The sequence below is a fragment of the Ceratina calcarata genome, unplaced genomic scaffold (assembly GCF_001652005.2).
Source record: "Ceratina calcarata isolate Rehan_Ccalc_2016 unplaced genomic scaffold, ASM165200v1 scaffold351.2, whole genome shotgun sequence".
In the NCBI taxonomy this organism is placed as follows: Eukaryota; Metazoa; Arthropoda; class Insecta; order Hymenoptera; family Apidae; genus Ceratina; species Ceratina calcarata.
In genome coordinates this window covers 572,337-593,420 of record NW_017158043.1, presented here as the reverse complement: position 1 = coordinate 593,420, position 21,084 = coordinate 572,337, and the positions used below count along the sequence as shown (strand labels likewise).

The 21,084-nt window shown below is 47.7% G+C and overlaps 1 protein-coding gene across 11 annotated transcripts in view; it reads right to left on the bottom strand.

The window, feature by feature from the left end:
* Cip4 (formin-binding protein 1-like Cip4) overlaps positions 1 to 21,084 on the bottom strand; it is a 24,882-nt gene extending 3,798 nt beyond the window's left edge. Inside the window, exons 1-8 of one of the 11 annotated variants that reach the window (XM_018025241.2) lie at positions 20,692 to 21,084; positions 4,557 to 4,672; positions 2,699 to 2,749; positions 1,719 to 2,025; positions 1,436 to 1,582; positions 1,009 to 1,365; positions 888 to 905; positions 239 to 268 (exon numbers count right to left, since the gene is read on the bottom strand). In XM_018025241.2, coding sequence (XP_017880730.1) covers positions 239 to 268; positions 888 to 905; positions 1,009 to 1,365; positions 1,436 to 1,582; positions 1,719 to 2,025; positions 2,699 to 2,749; positions 4,557 to 4,672; positions 20,692 to 20,715 — 1,050 coding nt within the window. In that variant the 5' untranslated portion in view covers positions 20,716 to 21,084. The remainder of the gene's footprint in view (positions 1 to 238; positions 269 to 887; positions 906 to 1,008; positions 1,366 to 1,435; positions 1,583 to 1,718; positions 2,026 to 2,698; positions 2,750 to 4,556; positions 4,673 to 20,691) is intronic. The other 10 variants (XM_018025242.2, XM_018025245.2, XM_018025243.2 and 7 more) reach the window with 10 other exon arrangements.

The window sequence follows — 21,084 nt, the reverse complement described above, 5'->3', positions numbered from 1 at the left end:
CGTAGATGTGACGGTAGAGTTAGATCTACATTGCCGATCGGGAGTTAACGAACAAATGTTTTCCGCTCATTGATCATGTCACGTGAATTGAAATAACAACAACAAAAAATATATATCGTATACACATATGTACGTTAACACGCAATTGTGACTTGTACTGTATTTTCGTATCAGCGGGACTCTTTATGCGAGGACTGTCGTACGAAAGACAATGACGACCGTAAAGAGATAGACAGACCTTCAAAGCTATGCCCACCTCGATCAACTTCTGTCGTTCGCATGAAACAAATTCCAAAAGCGTATCATTCAGCGAATAGGATCGTAGGAGAAAAATTATACTGAAGCGGTGACGCGTCAAGTAAAAACTCAGCAAAGAAGCACTCAGTTTCGTCAATACGCGAAACGCGTTTACGTTTACTTTCGAACACACGCCGCCTGAGTTTGTACTCGACGAGACACAGAATCTAACAAGGCGACACGTAAACGACTAAAACGCGTTTTCGATGCGAAACAAAATGCTGATGTTACACAGTGCGCAGGCGAACAAGCGATTCGTAATCACGTACTTACTAAGTACAACAGTATCCAAATTCATAGTCCACGGTCGATTGGAAACAAGAGACCACAGGCAGACCGAACCATCCACCAAATTAATAAAAATTACAGAAGAAAGATGAGTTATGCTTGCTCGGCGACGGTTACTTCGCGTTGCTAACACGAATTATACCAATGGTATCTGATCGAACAACGAAATGAAAATGTTCTAAACGATACCGTGCTGAGAAACAGAGAAGAACGTTGCATACTACAGGCTCACTGATGCGCATTCGAAAATAACGTTTGGACGAAAGGACCTATCGTGCGTATAACTGTAACATTGCTCTTACTTTTGGTATTCTTGCACTCTTGGAGAGACAAAAACGTGAACAAATACTTGATTCATATCACGTATTTCCGAACATAGATAACAACTACGGCGAGGAATGGACGTACGCGAACGACATTTACCTTATTGCTACTGAATATGCCGAAGAGGCCGACCCTCTTCTTGATTTTACCACCGGAGACGGTTCCTTTCACGGTCAGGTGATTGTGTATCGGTTGCATCACTGGCTGCGACAACTGACTATTGCTGTCGTACGTTTTAGCCACCGAGAGGTCCTCGAACGGGAAGTCGCCCGGCGGTTGGAACCCGCTTTTGTAACGTTCGATCACCAACAACGTGTCTTGCTTCTCGTTGATCTCGTTCGCAGCTTTTTCGATACCGTCTAAGCACTGAGCGATTATCGGCGCCACCGCTCGCTCTATCTCCACGGACTTCAGCATGTAGTTTCGCATATTCTTAATTCTCTTCTCGTCGAGTTCCTGCAACAGAACGCGTAGGGGGTTCAAGATGAAAATTCGGAACTCCGCGAACTCCGAAGATCGAACGTACCTGGAGGTGTTGAAACACCTCCGGCATGGCCGTGTGATAATGCAGCGTCTGCATGTCGTTCGTCTTCTGTAACTGATTCGCGTACTCGGTCTTAGCCTCCTCGCTCTGCTGCGTCTTCAGAGTCATGTTCATCCTCTGCTTCTCGACCTGGTCAGAATATTAAGTTGGTCCGCGTGAGACGTCGCTTCGTTCCCGAGGCCGGACGCCTCGTGCGGTATCACGCTTCGTCTAATCGTCCGATAAAAAGATGAAAACGCGCGTAGATGAAAATCCGTTCACTTACTTCCGCCCTCGACAGATTCAGATCGGCATCGGCTCTCTGATAATTCTCGACCGCTCTTTCCGCCTCGCGGAAGGCTTTCTCGTACGCCTTCCTGGCGCGCTCCAGATTCCCGATCTGACCGGTCAAGTTGGCCATTAATCGCGCGCCTTCTTGGAGGTGCTTCTTACGATCCTCTTTGAAGTCCTTCACGAGGATGTTCAATTCCCTCAACACGTTCGCCTGGAGGTTCTCAGCGATCACCTCCCGTTGCCCTGCCTGATCGTTCACCTCGTTCAGCTCCAGTTTGAACGCCCGACACGGACTGTACCTGCAGCCAGTCGAAGTTCCAATACTCGATTCGTCGCAGGAAACGTGAACACGTCGATTTTATTTTCGGATCGTCTATCACCCTACGCTCGAGAGAGTCGGACGGTGCCGTCCCAGGGTTCAAGTAAACGAACGTGACGCACGAGAACAGAGAGGCCCGTAGGCGCGATTCGAGTCAGTCACTGTTGCTGAACGTACCAAACGAACCACCCACGCGACCCCCCGACAAGAGATTAGCTATTTTCCGTCTCGTCACGTACAGAGTACTTGTTTCTGTTCCGAGTAACCCGGTTTACCTGCAGATCGAATTACTGAGGAACGTTCGAACCGATTAAACGTTACGAATTATCGTACGATCGTAGAGGGTGATTCGTTTGAAATTGAATTGAAGCTGAGACGATTCGGGAAATAAATGGCGAAGATCGCGAGTATACGGGCTGGGCGCGTTGCCAGCTACGGAATCGCCTCGGAGGAAAAGTAAAATCCGGAGAACAGGTCTTTTAACGGGTCGTCGAGTAGACGTAATTTAGAAACGAAAGCGAGGTAGGCGCGCGGCAGTGAAGCGTACTTCAAAATTCGAGACAGGAATTATTTTGAAGTATCGCTCGCGTCGTGTGCAACATTACTACGGACCGTGGATCCGGTATTACATCTCCGAGTTGGCTCATACTCACTGATAATCTTCCTCCTCCTTCTTCTTCGGTTGATAACTCTTCACGAGACGTCTGCAATCAAGAACGAAACAAGATTACCGATGCACCGGCCGAATCCCAAGAAGCCGCGACGATCTCAAGATCCTAACAAGGAAAATAAATTCTCCGTGATTCATCCGAGAAGATATTGCAAGACGGAAAAACCTCGAACGGGGTAAATCTTAGAGCATATACTACATGGAGGAAGCAGGCTTACGGTGACAGTGTAGATGACGGTGAGAGAGAGAGAGAGAGAGAAAGTAGTTTGAGTACTGTCCTTCTCTCTCGGTTGACACGTCTGCGTCTCTACCGTTAGAGAGAGAGAGAGAGAGAGAGAGAGTATCCAAATTATTGCTCTCTCTCTCTCTCTCTCTCTCTCTCACCGTCGTCTACACTTTTTCGCACGGCATCCTTCCTCCATGTAGTAAATGCTGTAAGCTGCAAACGCACGTGCGTCTCGTAAATGATTTATTTTGCGTAAACATCCACAGTCTGTACCGACGACTTTTTCTAATTCCACGCGGAGATCGCGTTTAGGGAATTCGTTGGGCCGAGTAATTCTAACTTGAACGCGCCGGCTGATAAATGTGTGCCGGGCTACTAAACGCGTTATCGTCCGGAAGTCGACGCGTCCTTGATACCAGATCGACCGTACGGTTCGTCGAGCCGGCCGAACGTGCCACGAAACCGGAAAAGCGGCGCGTGAAAACCGGCGACGGCGATTTCTAAAATATCGAGAAATTCGAGCCGTAAACCGCAGCCCGAAGTGGAAGCGAGTGAGTGACCGTGCGCGTGTCAGATTGGAAACGCTATTTCCGAGCCCGTCTGAATTCCTCTTTCTAGGTCTGGGTTACAGATCGAAAAATAGGAAAGCCGCAGTATTTTCTTTCTACGAGTCCGCGTTTCTTTATACTGATCCATGCTGTTTATATATATGCCCAGTTACAATCGTTAGATACTCTTGCGTCGACCGCGTCGAATCTGCAATCTTTTAATTACGATTTACTAAAAACCGAGTGGAGCATCGCTCGACGAGCTCGAGATAATTAAGCGAGCTAGATTTTCAGAGCACACGTACAGTATACTCGCAACGTCGTCGTGGTGCGTCCGGCTCGGAATGCTTTCGAACGAAAACGAACGGTGCATCGAAGGAAATTGCCACGTGGTAAAACGGTACTCGACTCGTACGAATAACACGAGCATGTATCGTAGAAATTACTGCGCATTAAAGCGTAGAACGTGTCGGTGATAATTTATATGCAGCGGAACGTACGTGCCCGGGATCGACGGACGTGTGACGAGCACGCGGATTCATTCTCTAGGCTTGCCGTACGCCAACCGATTCAGGGCGACAGAGATGACCAGGTACGTGAGTGTGCGACGATCGAACTCGGATCGACGAGCACGGAAGAAGTCGTGATCGAGAGTAGCTGAATCGTCGACGAGGCAAAACGTGACGGATGATCTTGGAGCAGAAAATTTTCGCTCGAACGACGGAACGACGTTCCGACTTTATAGTTCCGAGACACCCGTTAGGACAAAACGTGTGCAACAGTAGACGGCATTCACGGAATAAACAAGGGGTCCCTTTAATGCAATAATACAGGCTACGTCTTCTGTGTCCCTGAACTCGTGGGGTACACGAGGCACGCTCGTTATACAGGATGTCCCATTGAAATCGTTAACCTCGGACACTACACCCTTCGTTAATTTATGTACAAAAGAGGAGGCGTGCTCCCCGAGGATTGCTGGCCGGCCGGCGACCACGAATCCACCGATCGTTACGAGAAAGCGGTGAAAAATTAAAGAGAGATTCACGGTTCCAGCTAGGATTTCTTACCTGAGTTTAGCGGCATATTCCACCTCGATGGCGCATCGGTCACGAATAAAGTGGCCATACCTTTCGAGGAACTCTATCCCCTTTTGCGTGTGCAGGGACAGATTCTCGTACTGGTCCTGCAAAAAAAAAACAAGGACCGAGTAAATAAGCGTGTCTCGGTCGTGGATTCATCGACAAGGGTGCCGAATCCGATGCGGTCAAGTGTCGTAAAAATGAGTGAACTCTTAAATTAAACTCTTTCTTGCAAATATACTCTTTTAGAGCAAATCAAGCTCAATACCTCCTCGCGCTCTCTTAAACCAAACAGCACCTGTCTGTCCTGACTGATTCACCTCTCGATTCGATTACTCGAATGTCGTTAACAGGGCTATTTCGAAAGCCGATACTTGTTTGACACATTTAACGATTCCAGCGAAGTCGTAAGAACGAAGCTTCGTATGCATTTTATATCGCAGCCTGTATGATATCGTGCAACGTACCTTTATACTTACTACATCTATCTTTTATACATATCTGCCTTTTATACACTTAGCAACCACTTACACTGGTTAGCTTCGACTATTCTGCTCTGTATCACTGTCACGTTTCATAAATCGTTTCAGACCCGTGAAATAAATAAATAAATGAATGAATCGAAAAACGACATGGCAATTGTAGAACTCGATACACAAGATCGGGGTCACCCGAACGATCCTGCGAGATGATCAATAAATGAGGAGGAGCAAGTGTGTAAATCGGGATTCAGTCCTCTCAGATCGCTAACGAGCCTACGAACTTCCTTACTTGCCATTTAGCTATTGATGCTCAAAGGCTAAAGACACGGTCCAGTCACTGTGACAGTCGGAAGTTCTAAAGTCATCGAAAGTGTTCACCTGTCCAGAGCCTCTGATGGAAACGACCGCCCAAGGTTTACGCCGCTCTCTTCCGGTCGGAGTTGCAACGCGTGATACACGGGGTGCTCGTGTACACGGACGACCCCCTCGATGTACCCCTGCATCGACAGACGCGGTCAGAGCGCGCTCGAGTTTATGTAGGAGCTCGTTAACATTTCTTCCATCGATCACGTCCCGCGCACGTCTGTGTCACATACACGTGCAACACGGACGCGCTCCGTTCCATTCACCGGACCAGGCCAAGACGTGAATGAAAATTCGTCGCCGCGAGGAAGAGCGGATAGCGATTCCGCGACTGCCCGACGGCGCAGTTCTCACAGACGCAATTATTCTACGAACGCAGAAAACGATTACGTCTGTCCCTGACCCGACCGGTCGAAGGTGCGAGCGCGGGTCGCGGCAACGGTGAACAGAGTCCAGTTTCACTTTTCGTGCCGTGCCGCTAAACGACCGGAGATCTTTCTGCCGGTTACCGCGTACGAACTTGCGAAATGCTTCATTGTCCCGAGAAGGGCGGCACCCGTGCACGGTGTGCCAAGAGGTTCTCTCAGTCGTCGACCGCGACGGACGCACTCGCGTTCAGCGTGTCCACCGACCACTTTCGTCCAAACGTACCAGTTTTCTCGTTTACCCTGCGAACGTTCAGAAAATTCTAACTGAAGAAGCCGAAAGGCGGCTTTTCATACGCAGCTGACTGAAAGGTCCATGCGTCGTCACGGCTCTCGCGCCTGAATATACACGACGATCGTTCAAGGCCTCGAGACGATGGAAGAAAACGACGTTCGCCCAGTCGGAGTCGTGGAATAGAAGTTTCATCGTTCAAGGACGATCGTGCCTCGCCGTTGGCGTCAGTAGCCGGCTTAAGGACAGATCGAGCTCCATTTACTCGGATCGTGTTCAGAGAAAGAGAGTGGAAAAGAACGCGACGGATGCCTGATCGGGTCTACTTATACTCTGGCATTCGAATCGCGTTACTTTCATTTCCAGCGAGCGGTGCCGTTCAAGGGCCACGCACCGTTTGCCTGCACCGGCGTTTTCGTCTTTCAGGGGGTCCGCCTCGAAGTGACCACGAATCTGTCGTTGTCCAGCGAACGCGATGCGACGCGACGGAAATCGCGATAAGACGTCGTTCGATAAGATTTCTTTGGAATCGAACAAACTCGCGCGAGTACGTACGTGAGAATCGCAACGAGAGTTCAGCCGTCCATCCAGTTTGGAGCGATATAGGATTAGTCGTTCCCGTTGCTTTTCGGTCTTCCGTGCAAATGGGGTTTTGAGACGATCGAAGGCTTCGAGCAGACGTACTTACTACCGACCATTGCTACTGTTAGGCACGTGACCGTCCAATTTGTGTCAGTTACGACACGTCCCGACGCGCGTCTATGGTCAGACGGATGAGCGGTTGCAGGCCGGAGTCGCGAGGGAAGAGGCGAAGATTTTGCGATATCGATTCCCGGCAACCTCGTTTCGTCGTCGTAAACGGGAATAACGGCGGCGAAGACGGTCGTACCGAGCATAACATGATACTTGCCCGAGGAACGATACGTGCGACGAGTGATACGATACTGTGCCTGGCACCGATCGCACGTCTAAATCAGATACGCGTCGAAGTCGATACGAACGCGGTGCCAACGGATCTGCGTATGATCCGCGACCGAGCCTACCGGGAAGGATGGTCAATTTCCTCCGGTGGACTCGTTCGGAACGGTTCGGTTCCCAAATTGAAAACCGCGTATCACGCGAGTCAATCGTCGCGAATAAATAGATAGAGATGAAATAACTTGACGTTTTCCCACTGGAAAATAGCATCTGGTTCTGTACCTGCGCGTCGAGCGATCCGATTTTCGCTTCGCTTTGGACACCGACTAGACCTAATCATTGGGCCAGTCTCGTTCGTCGGAGTGAAAACACGGACGTTGCGTAAAACGGTCGAACGGAAACGATTTGCTCGACGTTCGGAACAGGATACGAAACACGGCAAGGAACGGGTATATCGATATTAAAAACTGGACACGCAAAACGTTGAGATCGTGGAACGGTTTCTCCGGACCGAGTCCGGTTCCCACGCAAAAATGTTATTTCATACGGGTCGGATTTCGTTGTGCACTGAACGTTTTCACGTCTAATCGCGTTCGCATCGATAAAAATAAAACATGAAAAACCGCTGTCGACAGAAACGTCTTTCGATTTTCATTTCGAAGGACTCTTTCCAAACGCAAAGTGGAACTGTGGTCCTTCCAGGGAGAAGGCGGACGCCTACTTAAAAATGCGCCTAAATCGGAAGTTGCATATTCAAAATCAATCGTTGAACACGATCTGTGTTCACTCTCAATACGTCAACGGAACAAAAATTAACAGTAACAAAAAAATAATGCTACATCATTTTTTATAAACATCTCAGTTCGTCGATACGGAAGATTTTGGACGTTCTACTGTACGTACGACGCATCGTTGCAACGTCTGAGCTCTGACGATCGAGGACGGTCGGCCGTCGTAGTCGAAACTGTTGGATCACCGACCGGTAGGACGCAAATGAAATTATAGTCCATTATGTATCCGGAATCGATTTCGCGAGCAAAACCCCCCACGGCGGACGTATATACGCACGGTCGTCGAGTTTCCCCGCGACCAATCCCGGGGTTTTCTGTGCCGCAGGTCGATAGATGGAAAACGCGCACCGCCGCCGCCGCCGCCCCCGTGACTCACCCTCGGGCTCGACCTTTTTCAAAGAGGTGCGCTCGCAACCTTGCCGCTCGTAGACTACGCATTCGGGTCGGTCTGCTCGTCCCCTGGAGACAAGTTCGGCCCTCTCCATTATACACGCGTACGGCAGGTACCTTTGTCGGACCACCACCTGCCGCCAGCCGTGGTACGTACGTGTACACGTATTATCTGCTACTTCCTTCTCGCTGCCGGGCCGAGTTTCGACTCTTGAAACTGGTTCCCGGTATTCGGAACGCGACGCGACCGACTCGCATCGGGTCGCCGCGTACAAACGTACCCGTGGCAATGGAATAAGTCACGCTTTTCTCGTTTCAAACTCGATGTCCGGTATGCGTTTAACTGTTCATCGTCGTAGATAATATTGGCTCGAGCCTCTACCGCAATTAATAGCCCGTGACGAGACGATCGTCACCTTCTTTTAAATATACACGTATGTATATACGTACGTAAACGCGAATCTAATTGAGAAACTGTTCGAGAGAGGCGCGAGGACAGATCATCGTCCCTTCGAGCGGTAGACACCGAGGTTCGACCGAGTAAAATTTTCTTCTCGTCTCGCAGCCAAGGGTCGCTGAAAATACACGGTTCTACGAGAGCCAAGGAAGAGAAGAGTAGCCGGGAACGTTTCCGAGAGCTGGCCGGCGTTAATTAATCCGACGAGGGCGACAGCGGGAAAGCGTTGTTCAAGGCGGGAAAACCGTGGAAGACGAGTCACCGTGGAAAATCGATGGGCCGACCCGGACGCGTACGTGACGCGTCACGACCGAAAAAACGAAACACCGACGCGGCGACGGGAGGAAACGTTACAAAAATAGGTTGAACAGGGAGGAACGGTGTGAGACGAAAGGCTGCGGGCCGCCGGGAACAAGTGTGCATTATGAGTCACGAAATCGCGCGCTAGGGTGGTTCCGCACCCTCCGCCGCCACCCTATCGATCCCGCATTTCTCTGTACGCGCACTCACGCGAGTTCCGAGGAAGGAACGAGAAAGGAGCGACGGAACCGAGCGAGACGAGCATAGGACAGGGCAGGGTGACACCAGCAGACGGACGGAGAAGCTCGTGAAACGCGTGTGAACTCGGAATAGGTACGCACAGGCGTGTGCGTGCGACAATAAATTTGCATTCGGGATTCACGGTAACGAACGTGAGAGCGGTCGATGACGCGCAGGGTGAGCGAATCGTCGAAACCTTTTGAATTGAAGTTTAGACAGGGGTGGTTTCGAGTGGCGAGCGCAGTTGGTCGTCGGTTAAATATTGAACGAACCGATCGAGGGACGTGTCAACGGTCTCGAGGACGAGACTAAATATGTTATGCTACTAGAGTCTCTTTCTCTCTCTTAACTCTTTCGTTTGCTCCTTCGTTAATCGTTCTCAGGTAAAATCTCAGAACGCGATTGATGAACCTCCCCTGGTTTCTCGGTTTCCAATCGTGCAACGACGGCGTACTCTTTCCTCTTTCGCAGCGAAACTGTTTCCATATTAATTTCCCTAATGGTTTTACCGGAATCTCGAGCTATTGATCCTCCATGAAGGATTTAACTCGTTAAAACTGTAGGGGGAAAACGTCCGTAGGTAGTCGGAGAGACGAACGGAAGGAAAATGGGGCACAGACACAATGGAACGAATGACGCGTGTATTTACACGCCGAGACGATATCCAGACTTTCATCCACGCGATACGACGCACCGTGCTCGCGTATACTTAGCCAACGAGTAATCGGTGAGACACGAGGAGCACGGTGACTGCGTTTAATAAGCAGACGTATCGCTCGTGTCAGCCGACGTCGAGCGCACGCGGGGCAATGCGTCCCGAGTGGCCAGACTCCTGCGGTGCACCAAGTACAACTACCCGTTGTCAAACGTTTTTGTCGATTTCCCAGGAAACGTATACTCTTGCAGTCGGATATGCGATTAAGGATGTATAGGCCATACACTTAAACAATGGCAGCATGTTGAATTTGTTATTATAGATTCCTATTACTATTAAAAAGCTACCTGCAAAATTTTAAATCAATTCACGGGTTTTTTGAAAAATTATAGTGACTTAAAATTTGCATGTATTCTTATGGTAATCAGCAGTAACCCAAAGAAAACCTTTTGATACTTGGTGTTCATGCATGAAGTTGAAAGAAACAACTGACTTGAGGAAATACAAGCCTAAAAAGTCTGTAATTTTTGACGCTTTTAACAATATATTTCGACATTTTTCGATATTTTGACAAAAAAAAATTTTCGTCAGCGTCAATACTTAATCGGATATTTCCTTCTATACTTTTTAGCACGTAGCTATTTATTATTAGCATTATTCTTCCGACGTCTGATTTCTTTTTAATTATAGGAAATGCATTTTTCTAAGGTACATAAACTTTCAGGATTGACTGTATAGCCAATAAATCCTTAAGGTTGTACGAACCCTCATAATAAAAACAATGACATTGAAAGCATTGAGAGCATTGAAATTTTAACAATCACTAGACGTTACATTAATAAAACACTGTACAAAATTTTAGAAATTTTGCGAGGCTATTAAAGAAGTTGTTATTTCTTGAATTCTTAAACTTTTAGCAGAGATCTTACGGCTCGTACGATCTTAACGTCTCGTACACGCGTTCGATGATACTACGATAAAGCTACGTATTCTGTACTGTAGCTATTTTTCTGTTTCAGTACGTACGGTACCGTTTGAAAAAGGGATCGTAAGCGAAATGGTGTTTCGTAATAGGTAGTTTTAGCTCGCCGGCGTTACGCATATTTCGCCGACTTCGTCCGTTAATCGGAGAATCGTGAGACGTTCATCGTATAATTTCAAGTACAAACAGCAGATGCAGCCGCGGTCGGCACGGTTTATCGGTCGACCCATTTCCCGCGGATCGACGCGACGAACGAACCGAACGAGTTCGCGGGCTTCCCGAGATACCACGTAGTCGGCGGTCAGCTTCGTCCCGCTCGTCCAAAACGGCTCGAACGGACTTGGTCACCGTCGAGTCTCGAGGTCCTCAGTCCTGACCGCGGCACGAAAAATATTGAATGAGGGATGATCAATTGCGCGGTCTGTGATTTGAGAGCTCGTCGGCTCGCGCGTCATCGTGTGTCGTAGAACGCCACACGAGAAACGAATCGGGAGCAACAGGGCGCGAAGAATGCTCGAAAATTTTCGACTCACGTTGCCCCGGGTCAGGATACGCCATCGCGGCTCGAGTATACGCTAACGGAGTAAGTAATGGGCGAACTTGTCCTCTTGCGAGAGGGGAACGTCGCGACAGGGACGGGTTCACGGAACAAAGAGCCCGAGCAATCGCGATTCATCGCCGGATAACGATGAAATTTGTCGCGACGCGTGTCATCGTTCGTGCGCACAGAAGACGATCACTGAAAAGACTCGCCCCCGTGTACGACGAGGCGCGGCTCGCGCGAGCTTCCGTGCACGATTCTATGTATCATAAAAAATGCTGAGACATCGAAGCCGTCGTTTTGATGATACTACGATAAAGCTACGTCGGCAGATCGAGTCATAAAGTTACGTAAGAAGAGTCAGCGTTAGTTCGTTGACAAACTTTCTCTCCTGATCACAGATCCATTCGTTCAATGAATTTTTAATAAGCGCAGGGGCTCGTTTTCAATTTGCCGAACGGCCACTCGACTTCCACGAATTCATTCGTCTTTATATAGCTCAATAAATCAACAGACTCGCCACAGACTACCTCTCGCTCGGAGAGCCTGCCGTACGAACCGATAAACCGAACGCAGTAACGCACAGACACCGAATAATAAAGAACGAGTATCCCTAGCACGTTCCCTCGAGAAGATCGTCCACCGACGATACATAAATGCAAATCGGGTCTCAAAAACGTAAACGGGATTCGAACCGATCCGGGCTTCGTTAAAAGGTCAAGATAAACGGTGGCGTTACGAGGAAGCCGGCCAATTTGTGGGGCGGTTAATTAGAACATCGAGGGAACGCGACTGACCATCGGCGATTGGAACGATTCGTCTTCGATCGAGCATGCACTTGTACGGACACGTACGATTTATGGCGTCTGTTAAAAGCTCGAGAGCGACGATCTGCTCGTGCTCTCGGAAACGTGCGAAACGCCTGGGACCAAAAATCTCGGAATCCCGTTCGATTCTTCGATTACGTATGAACTGAATAGGCGCGATTCAGAGTTTCATTGACGATCGGTGGTCGGGCCCGCGAAAGTAGCGATGCATCACGGTCGTCCCGCGTGAACGAGACACACGGCCTTTCGAATACGCTCACGTTGTTCGCCTAGTTTTCTCGTTTCTCCGTTCGGAAAGTAGAATAATTCCATTGGACGGCGTGTCTAAGTAACGGCGGAATGACAATGGTCGCGACTTCTGCACGCGTCGCGTTGCTGCTTGTGGAAAACGCTTGGGAGGAAAAGGGAGTCGAGAGAGGAAGCGTAGTCGATTGTTCTCCCGAGGAAAAGCTAGAGGCTTCACGAGCGTTCTCGGGCCTTTCGACGCCGATACCTACACAGCGTCCACTTAGCTATTTTTCACGCCTGGACACACGCGGCAACTCGAGACGTGTACCGACGACACAGACTGCAGATTTTAATGCGAATCGATTTAAAAACTGGAATCTGGACTACAGTGAATAAACGTTCTGTTCGTCTACTCTTCTAAAACGAATCGTATTTCCGATATATCTTTACTACGAGATTCTATTTTGAAATAGAATTGTGCGAATGCGAGCCGTCGCTGTATCTATGTCGGCCCGGAATCCAACGAGTAAGTACTGTAGAAACGCGAATTAATTAATACGTAATCACCGGAACATTTCGTTATTGTCGTTGGACGCGGTCAATGACTCGGCAGACCTTCACACTGTTTTTTCTCCCTCTCCAGATAACTCGAGCAATCGCTCGTGCACTCTGTCATTCAACCTCGTTGTCTTTTTTTGTTCTCCCTCTCCCTCTCTCTCTCTCTGTGTGTGTGTGTGTGTGTGTGTGTGTGTGCTCGTCTCTCTGTTCGTCTGTTCAACTACGACTGGCATTGTCGTGAAGTGGACGCGTTCTCATATCGCGATAGCCATTTTAATGGAAACACATTCGACTACGACGTTGCTCACGCACTGTTTGAGTCTAGTCAGGTAAATAAATCTCTCGGGTCAAAGGTGATTAGACCGCGACGTAGATCGTATCGATTCCTCTCGACGTCGTTACCGTCGATAGATACCGAATCGAACATTGTACTGCTTTTGTACACTCTTCCCATTTCTGATAAACGCACAGCCTCGTCATCTCGAGTTGACACAACTGATTCATCCCGCCTTCCTCGTTTTTCCACTTTTTAACAAACAACCGCATGAATCAGAACACGATTCGTCACAGGCAAAAAAGAAGATGAGAAGAATCAGAGCAGCGGGACCAGCAGTCTAATCTGTCCTTCGATACGAACGAAGGATGCGACGCCTGCGATAAGCTCCCAGCGTGGGCTTCGTACTCGTCAACCCACTTTTCTCAAAATCTGACTTAAGGATAAAATTATACAGTTACAGAATATTTCTGTTTCGCTGCGTTAACTAGATCTACCAAGGGAGGAAAAAATTACCTGTTTCACCATTTCTTCTAATCATTATTCGTTCTCAGTACATTTCGTTCTCTAAACTTTTCTACGACTTCTCTTCTGAAATCTGCAAATGATGTGAAACAGTTTTCTCTTTTTTTTGTCTTTTTCATGTAAAATTTTATGCAGTATACCTCCGTGTACCGAGACGAGTCATTCACAAAGTAGTGTAAACCGATGCGATGAACTCTGCATAAAAATCCGCGATCTGTTTGACCACCTGGTTGAATAATTCCACGAGAAGAACACTTACAAGAGAAATATCAAACGAGAGGGAGCTCGGACAAAGAGAATCGCGCACGATGATCCTAATTAAAATTTTCAAACGACGCACGGACGCCCGCGAGAAAAAAGCCTCCGGGCTCTTTAATCGTGACGAGTTTCAGTTCAGCCTCGGCACCCTATCGATTTTGCGGATGTAGTCAGGGTCAGAGACGATTAAACTTTCGGCAAACGCGAACTCGGACGTTTCCGGCCTCAAGTATATTCAGCGCGAATTCGTACGCTCTGTACCGATTCACGATCGATCGACGAAGAGCCACCGCGGAAAAGAAACAACGACACGATCGTCGATTTGATAATAATAATAAATAAGTAATTCGTCGATGGTTTTTAACGGCGCGAGGAAGCGCCGCTTGGTTTCGCGTTTATCGATCGCTGCCCGCGAAGGAGACCGTACGACGTGGGAGGAAAGCATAAGCCCGACGACGTCAGCTATGATCAACGTGTATATATGTATAATACACGGCTGCGTCTCGAGCATAGCCAGAGAAACAAGAATCCCGGTCCACTCTCGGCTGGCCGACGGCCTAATGAGAAAAACCTGGCCCTTCCTTCTCATAGAATTTCATTTAGAGACTGGCTTATTGGCTGGCACAGTCGAACAAGGCCGTGACAAAAGAATCGGCAAAGGAATTAACTGCCAACTCTCAACAATACGTTCGAATTTTTTCCAAAATGGAAAACTTGTCAGCCGATCAAATGGCATTCCAGAGTTTTGCTAGGAAACGGATTAGACAGCAATTAGGCGCTCGTTTGTACGTTAAATACACGTTAACGAGTCAAAGTTATGCGACGGTGAAATTCCTGGGAAACGCCAGGCTGATGCCTCGAAAGAGTATCACGTAAAAATATTCTCAGGTTCAACGTGAACCGATCTCTCTCGCGATCTCGACACGAGCCCACTCATAGTACGTAATCGATTGGTCAGCCAATTCGTTGGCGTAGGAATAATGGGGAGAGTATCATCTTTAGAAATCCGCACCCTGGCTCTCCTTTTATTCTGTTCTCGTCGTGGCTCTGTACGCGTAAAATCCTCACCCTCCCTCTCGTCTCTATGGTGTTTATTACTATTTATAGATTTGGCGCAATGCGTGGGTGGGGCAAGTTCGCGAGCACTCCATCTCTCTCTCTCTCTTGTTTCACGATCACGTACCACAGGTTTGGGTGACACGCACACGCACAGTCGTACGTTCAGGTAAAAATCTCAACTCAGCTGTTATCCTTAAAATCGAGAAATCGGCAAATTTTGATCTCGCATAAAAATCCAGATCAAAAGCGAATAAAATCGAGAGCATCGTACACGTTCTGGGAACCGAAGTATTAAACGAGAGGATGAACGAAAAAATTCAAGTGCAAGTTCTCCGGCGGTGGACGTTTCACCGCGCGACCTCGACACGCATGTTTCGCCGTGAAAAAAAAAAAGAAACACTCCTGGCGCATATAGCAGCGTCACGCGCGAAAACCGGCTGCAAAAGGGACACGCTGCTGCTTAAGGAAAGGAGAAAGGAGCGAGGGACAGTCGCGACGGAATCCCGCAGATTCTTTTTCCCTCCCACCGATCATGCCAGCCCTTATTCGCACCGAAAACCCGGATGAAAATGATCATTCAGGATACAGTCCAATAAAAAAAATGCAAAAACTATGTATATGAATATTAGAAATTATGCATTAAAAATTCCTTATGACCGAGAAAAGCAGGTCGAACAATTTTATAAACCTCACTCCTCTGTAATTATAATTTTTTCTAAAAGTCCACTGATTCAAACATTAGACGCAGTTTTTTATTAGATATCTTAAACTTTCGGTCACGCAACAACCTTAACTGACACGAGTGCAAACCACGAGGAGGCATCGTCAAATGATTTTGCGCCTTAACGCTTCGCGACTTCACGTTTTCTTATCTATCTACGATCTGCAATCGCCCCCTCGATATTGCTCAATTCTTGTTGACAGAGCCGCGTCACCTCTCGAGATAATTCCACTTTCGATCAGATACTGATCTATCGTGAGACATACGAATCGTTTCGCCGCTTCGAGTCAATCGGCGAGCAACAGGGTTAATCTTTTCAATAATTCTGTAAACGTAGAATAAGGCTAAATTCTTATCTATGATACGCGACGGAATTTTATTTTTTACGTAACGAGATATCAGTTTTCAAGCAGACATTTCAACGTTAATTCATACAAGCGTTATCGTCCCGAACCATTTACTTTCGATATATTCATCATGCCGTTAGTAGCGTGATCACTACGGTCTATTATGCACGGGCTGGATGCTGGTAAATACTACGAAAGAGAACAATCGTAGCGTGCATATACTGCCGCTAGCCACGTTTCATTCTTACTCATTAAATATCACAGCATGCACATTGCTTCTGACGTTCGAATGCGCAGTGTTCAAATTTCGTTACGTTCGAAAACGTCTACAGCCTAATTATAAAACGTCTTGCCCCGGAATTCGTGAAACCCACTTGAAACCCTGACGAGGGGAACGGTTGAGGAACGCAGCGTTGGAATTACCTGTTAAAAGAAGACGACGAAAGGAGGAGCAAGTGCGACGAAGGCGGGCCAGATAAGACCGATATCCGGCAGACTCGTTCAAGCAGGAGGTTACGTTTCCTTTTTTTTTTCAACCTCGCGCGGGCGCGCGCCGATTTCAATTGAATCATCCGTTTCGATAAATCTCAGCTTTCACTCGTCTGCCACACTGTTCGCACTTATGAGTAACTCCATTGAGAACTTTCTAGCCCGCGCTTCATCGTAAGACCTCCGGATCATTCCCTTTTGCGACGATCAACGTAACTTCGATCCTCGAAGTACAAAAATATTTTACATAATTCTTAATGTATTCTGCATAAAAATCCGCAGTCTATTTATTATTAGTAAATATAGCGAAAACGTCGAAGACAGTAAATTACTTTTGCATTGAAGTAACAGATGTGAAAGATCGACCAAGTTTCCCGTTCCACGGTTTTAATCGGTGCACGCTCCATTTGCTAGTTATCTACCCGACAAATTGTCTGTAAAATTTTTGCGCCACTTGCACGTCCGAGAATGTTCCGTCGACAGGGCTTTCCCTTTGCAACGGCCGAACACGCTGTTCATTTTCGCCGGTCGCTATCGATTCTCGATACATGGTAACCGTCTTCGCCTACCTGTGTCGCCTCTCCGAGATGTTTGGTACCTTTTTAGGCACACCGACTACCAACGGAGGAACGCACCTGACCTCACTGTCCGGCTGAGACACGAGCGAGGAATGTCCAGCCATGAAATCATCGCCCAGCGTACAGAAGTCATAGTCGTGTTCACGACGTTTCCACCGTGTCTATGCAGGATTTCCAACGAAATGGAAGGAAAGACGTTTGTTGTCTCTGAGAAAAATTGTGGAAAATCATTTTGCATCAAACTGTTGCAATCAGTACAACGTAGACCCTTTACTAATTTAGTGCGCAGTCTTCAAGTCGCACCGTCTACGCTTCTCCTGTCTCATCGATGTCCTATTTATTTGAAGGAAACGAAAACGGTGTTTTCAATCCGTTAGTCAGCAATAAGAGGTAACGGAAAATTCATGTCACTGGATGACAATAGAAAAGAAAAGTGGCGCACGATTCTTCACGAAAGGGACACTGGAGGACGACTCGTTACAGAACGAGAATGACACGGGTACTCTTCTGTGGAATCGATCACGATATCCGTATAAAATTTCATACCGCGGAGTCCGATGCATACACGAGCAGAAAATACAAACAATGCACGTGACGCGCACGAATAATCGTTGAAGAAAATGAGTTTACTATATATGATTGTGTTCGTGTATTCGACAAACTCGGGTTGACCCGTGAAACCAAGGACGAAGATCGTGAATGGAAAGAGAATCGAATCGGTTTCCTTACGTCATCCAGGCGAAAGATTGCAATTCAAATTACGAACGAGTGGAAAGCGGCTGTTGATTTCGTCGCACTGGAGAAAGTCGCTACTGGGTACTCGTAACCTTCGTATTTTTCCCGCCTACGCCGTTTTACTTCCATTTTCCGCGATGCCGAGACCCGCGTAGGTGAACAGGAAGAGAACGAGACAAATCTCGCGTCAGCCTCGTTCATTCGCGAATCCGGTGTACAACGCGATTGGATTATCAATCTATTTCATCCGCCAGTACTATTAAAAAAAAAAATGAAAACCGAAGAGCTGAACCCCACGTTTCTCATCCGATTGCACCTACCGCAAGTTTGTCAAAATATTAGCGGAGAGCGAAGGAGTTCATCGACTTCTTGTACATAGAATTTTACAGACATCGCTTCTAACTCGCAAGACAAACGATAACTGTTGACAAGTGGACGATCAAACGATAAAGGCATTCCAATATATTCTCATTCCTCTTCGAATCTGGATTACGTATAAGATTCTTAGATAATTGAGGATTATTAAATGCTGTGTTATCTAAGAATACATACAGCGACGAATGACTTTCTCAATATTGAAAGAAATTAATACGTTAAGTTAAAAACGTTTCTGGAACGTGCGCGGCGCGAATATTTAGGACTCGACCGTATGTATTTTTACCCGATCCGGATCTAACGTTCTGACAGCGCGATCCCGAACAAGCCGATACCGTCACTTCTCGTGATAACTATTGAAGATTCGTTGCCCACAGAATGCTTTCGTGCATCTGTACAAGCACGACGCGCAAGCACATCGCGTTTCACGTAATAAATTCACGTTATGCGATTACCTACGTTAATTGTTCTCCGGTATACGAGGCCGATAAGAATTAATACACGCTTTGACTCTGAACCGATCAAAGAAACAACAGCGTTATAATTAATGCACGATCGTGTGCATGAAAAACGGCTGCATCGATTAGTCATCTTTGAATCGTACGTAAACGCCAAGGACTGGCTTTTAACTGGAGCAAATGTTTGACGATCCAATGGATACGCGGAGTCGACGAGTTTCTTGGACAATGAAGTTTTATCGTTGAATCAACAGAAAAAAATACACGTATCCGTCTCCAGAGCGCGTTCTATCGGCGCTCCTTTGTCTATGAATTGATCTCGCGATCACTGAATCTCGCTTTCTATTGGAACCGAGGCAAATGCACACTTGTACGGACACGGGCTACGTTGCGACTGAAAATTGTCAGAGTAAAATTCTTTGTATTCTCCCTTTCTCTGTCAAGAGCACGAGGGCGAGGCACGCCCGTACTCGCGTACGTGTACATATGCTCACGAGCGGGCCGTTAGCGGTTGAACATGAACGCGTCCTGTATCATGATTCACGAGGGAATACGAATAGAACGTCAATGAATCGTAATACACGGCGACAGATACGAGTCGAATACGCTTTCGTATCGGGAAGGCCGGGGTAGAAAGTACCGGTGGTAACCTTGCTGGTGTAAAGCTGGGAACACCTTTTTAATCAGTATCGTTCGAGAAATTGAAACTAGCATGAGACACATACACGTGGAACGTGTGAATTCTTTTCGCTGACCATCGAGCCAAGACGGGGCACAGAAAAATTCATCGCTCTCGCAGCGACGCGAGAGAGATCGTAAGGGGAGGACAGAGGAACGACTCGGAATGCGCGAATGAATTATTTATAGAGAACAGAAAGTAAAGAAAATGACGGTCCCGAGTGGCACGATTCTCGATTCTATGCATACTGCGGACATAGACGCGCGTAAATTCTTTGGCGAAACACGGAGGGAAAATAGTGAGCACGCAAGATCGTACAAACGATACAGAGCGAGCACTTGCAAGTAGAAAATTCTTTGACCAATTAACTGTCGTACGAGCGACGTATGTGTACGTCATTCGATAAATCCGGGTAAATTGCGGCGAAGCATTTTGACCGTTAACGGGTACATCTGCTGGAATCAGTACAAGTTCGCAAGAACCACTGCTACCTGAACCACGTTCGTGGCTTCCGTAGAGAGTTCGAACGTGTATTCGGAATACCGATATAAATAAGGATTCGTTACGTTCTCGGTTAAAAGGGAGGTACATCGTCCTTTATCCGTTAGACGCAGACGCGAAGGAACGATCTCTCCGGCCATCTCGCACTCGAAAGAGTAACACTATCGAGAATCATGTCGTCGAATATTGTACGAAATCTGCGATTGCACGCGCGATAAGCACGGTGGCGATTCGTCATATCGTGGGACTCCCGAGTGGACGTCCACCCGTGTCGATACGCCAAGTTGTAGAAGCTGGCATCGCGGCAGGACGACAAATCGCATACTGTCATACCGTCGCACCGGTAGGTATCCATCGAAGATTTCATGAGAAAGGAAGCGAAGGAGCTCAGCGATGAGTACGAGTACACGTACGTAGGGACCCGGGCTGGGTATAGCGGTGAAGGAGGGGATATACCGAAGGAGAGAAGAACGTCGCCCGCGGCTAGCAACCGCAAAGGCAAAACTCCCGTGAGTGGTTTGCCACCGTGAACTGGTTTTGGGGGATATCGTCGTTGCGCGTTGGCGAAAACAACGTGTCGGTATTCAATGCCGTTCGAATCCCGGCCTCACTAACGTTACGGTGTAAAATATATGTATATTTATATATGTTTAAGTACGTGTGTAGGTAACGCGAGTGACCGAAAGAGATAGAGGCGGCTAGGTAAGGGAAGAAAAGGAACTCGGGTAGACTTACCCAGAGCTCTGTACCCCAGCTCATGTTTGCTGGGCCGGGCAAACCAGGCACAACCAGGCTTAATTCCACTCGACGCACTTCACATGTAGCGTTGCGATCCAACGACACTTCTTAGAATTCGAACACGCATTAAAAACGCACGAAAAGTCACGCGTCAGGCTCACCGCGCACAATCACTGAAACGTCTCCAACATGTCGGCCCGTAACCACTGACTGGCCGGACCCAACTGTCCATCAAAGACCGCCCCAGAATTCTGTCGCAGCGCATTCTACCAAACGTTCATGGAACGAATGTATGACGGGTAGAGAAACGTTCTGTTATTGGTCCATTCAAAATGAAGAACACATCGAGAAAGTTAGCGGGAATTTTCGAAGACTAGTTGCGCCCAGTGA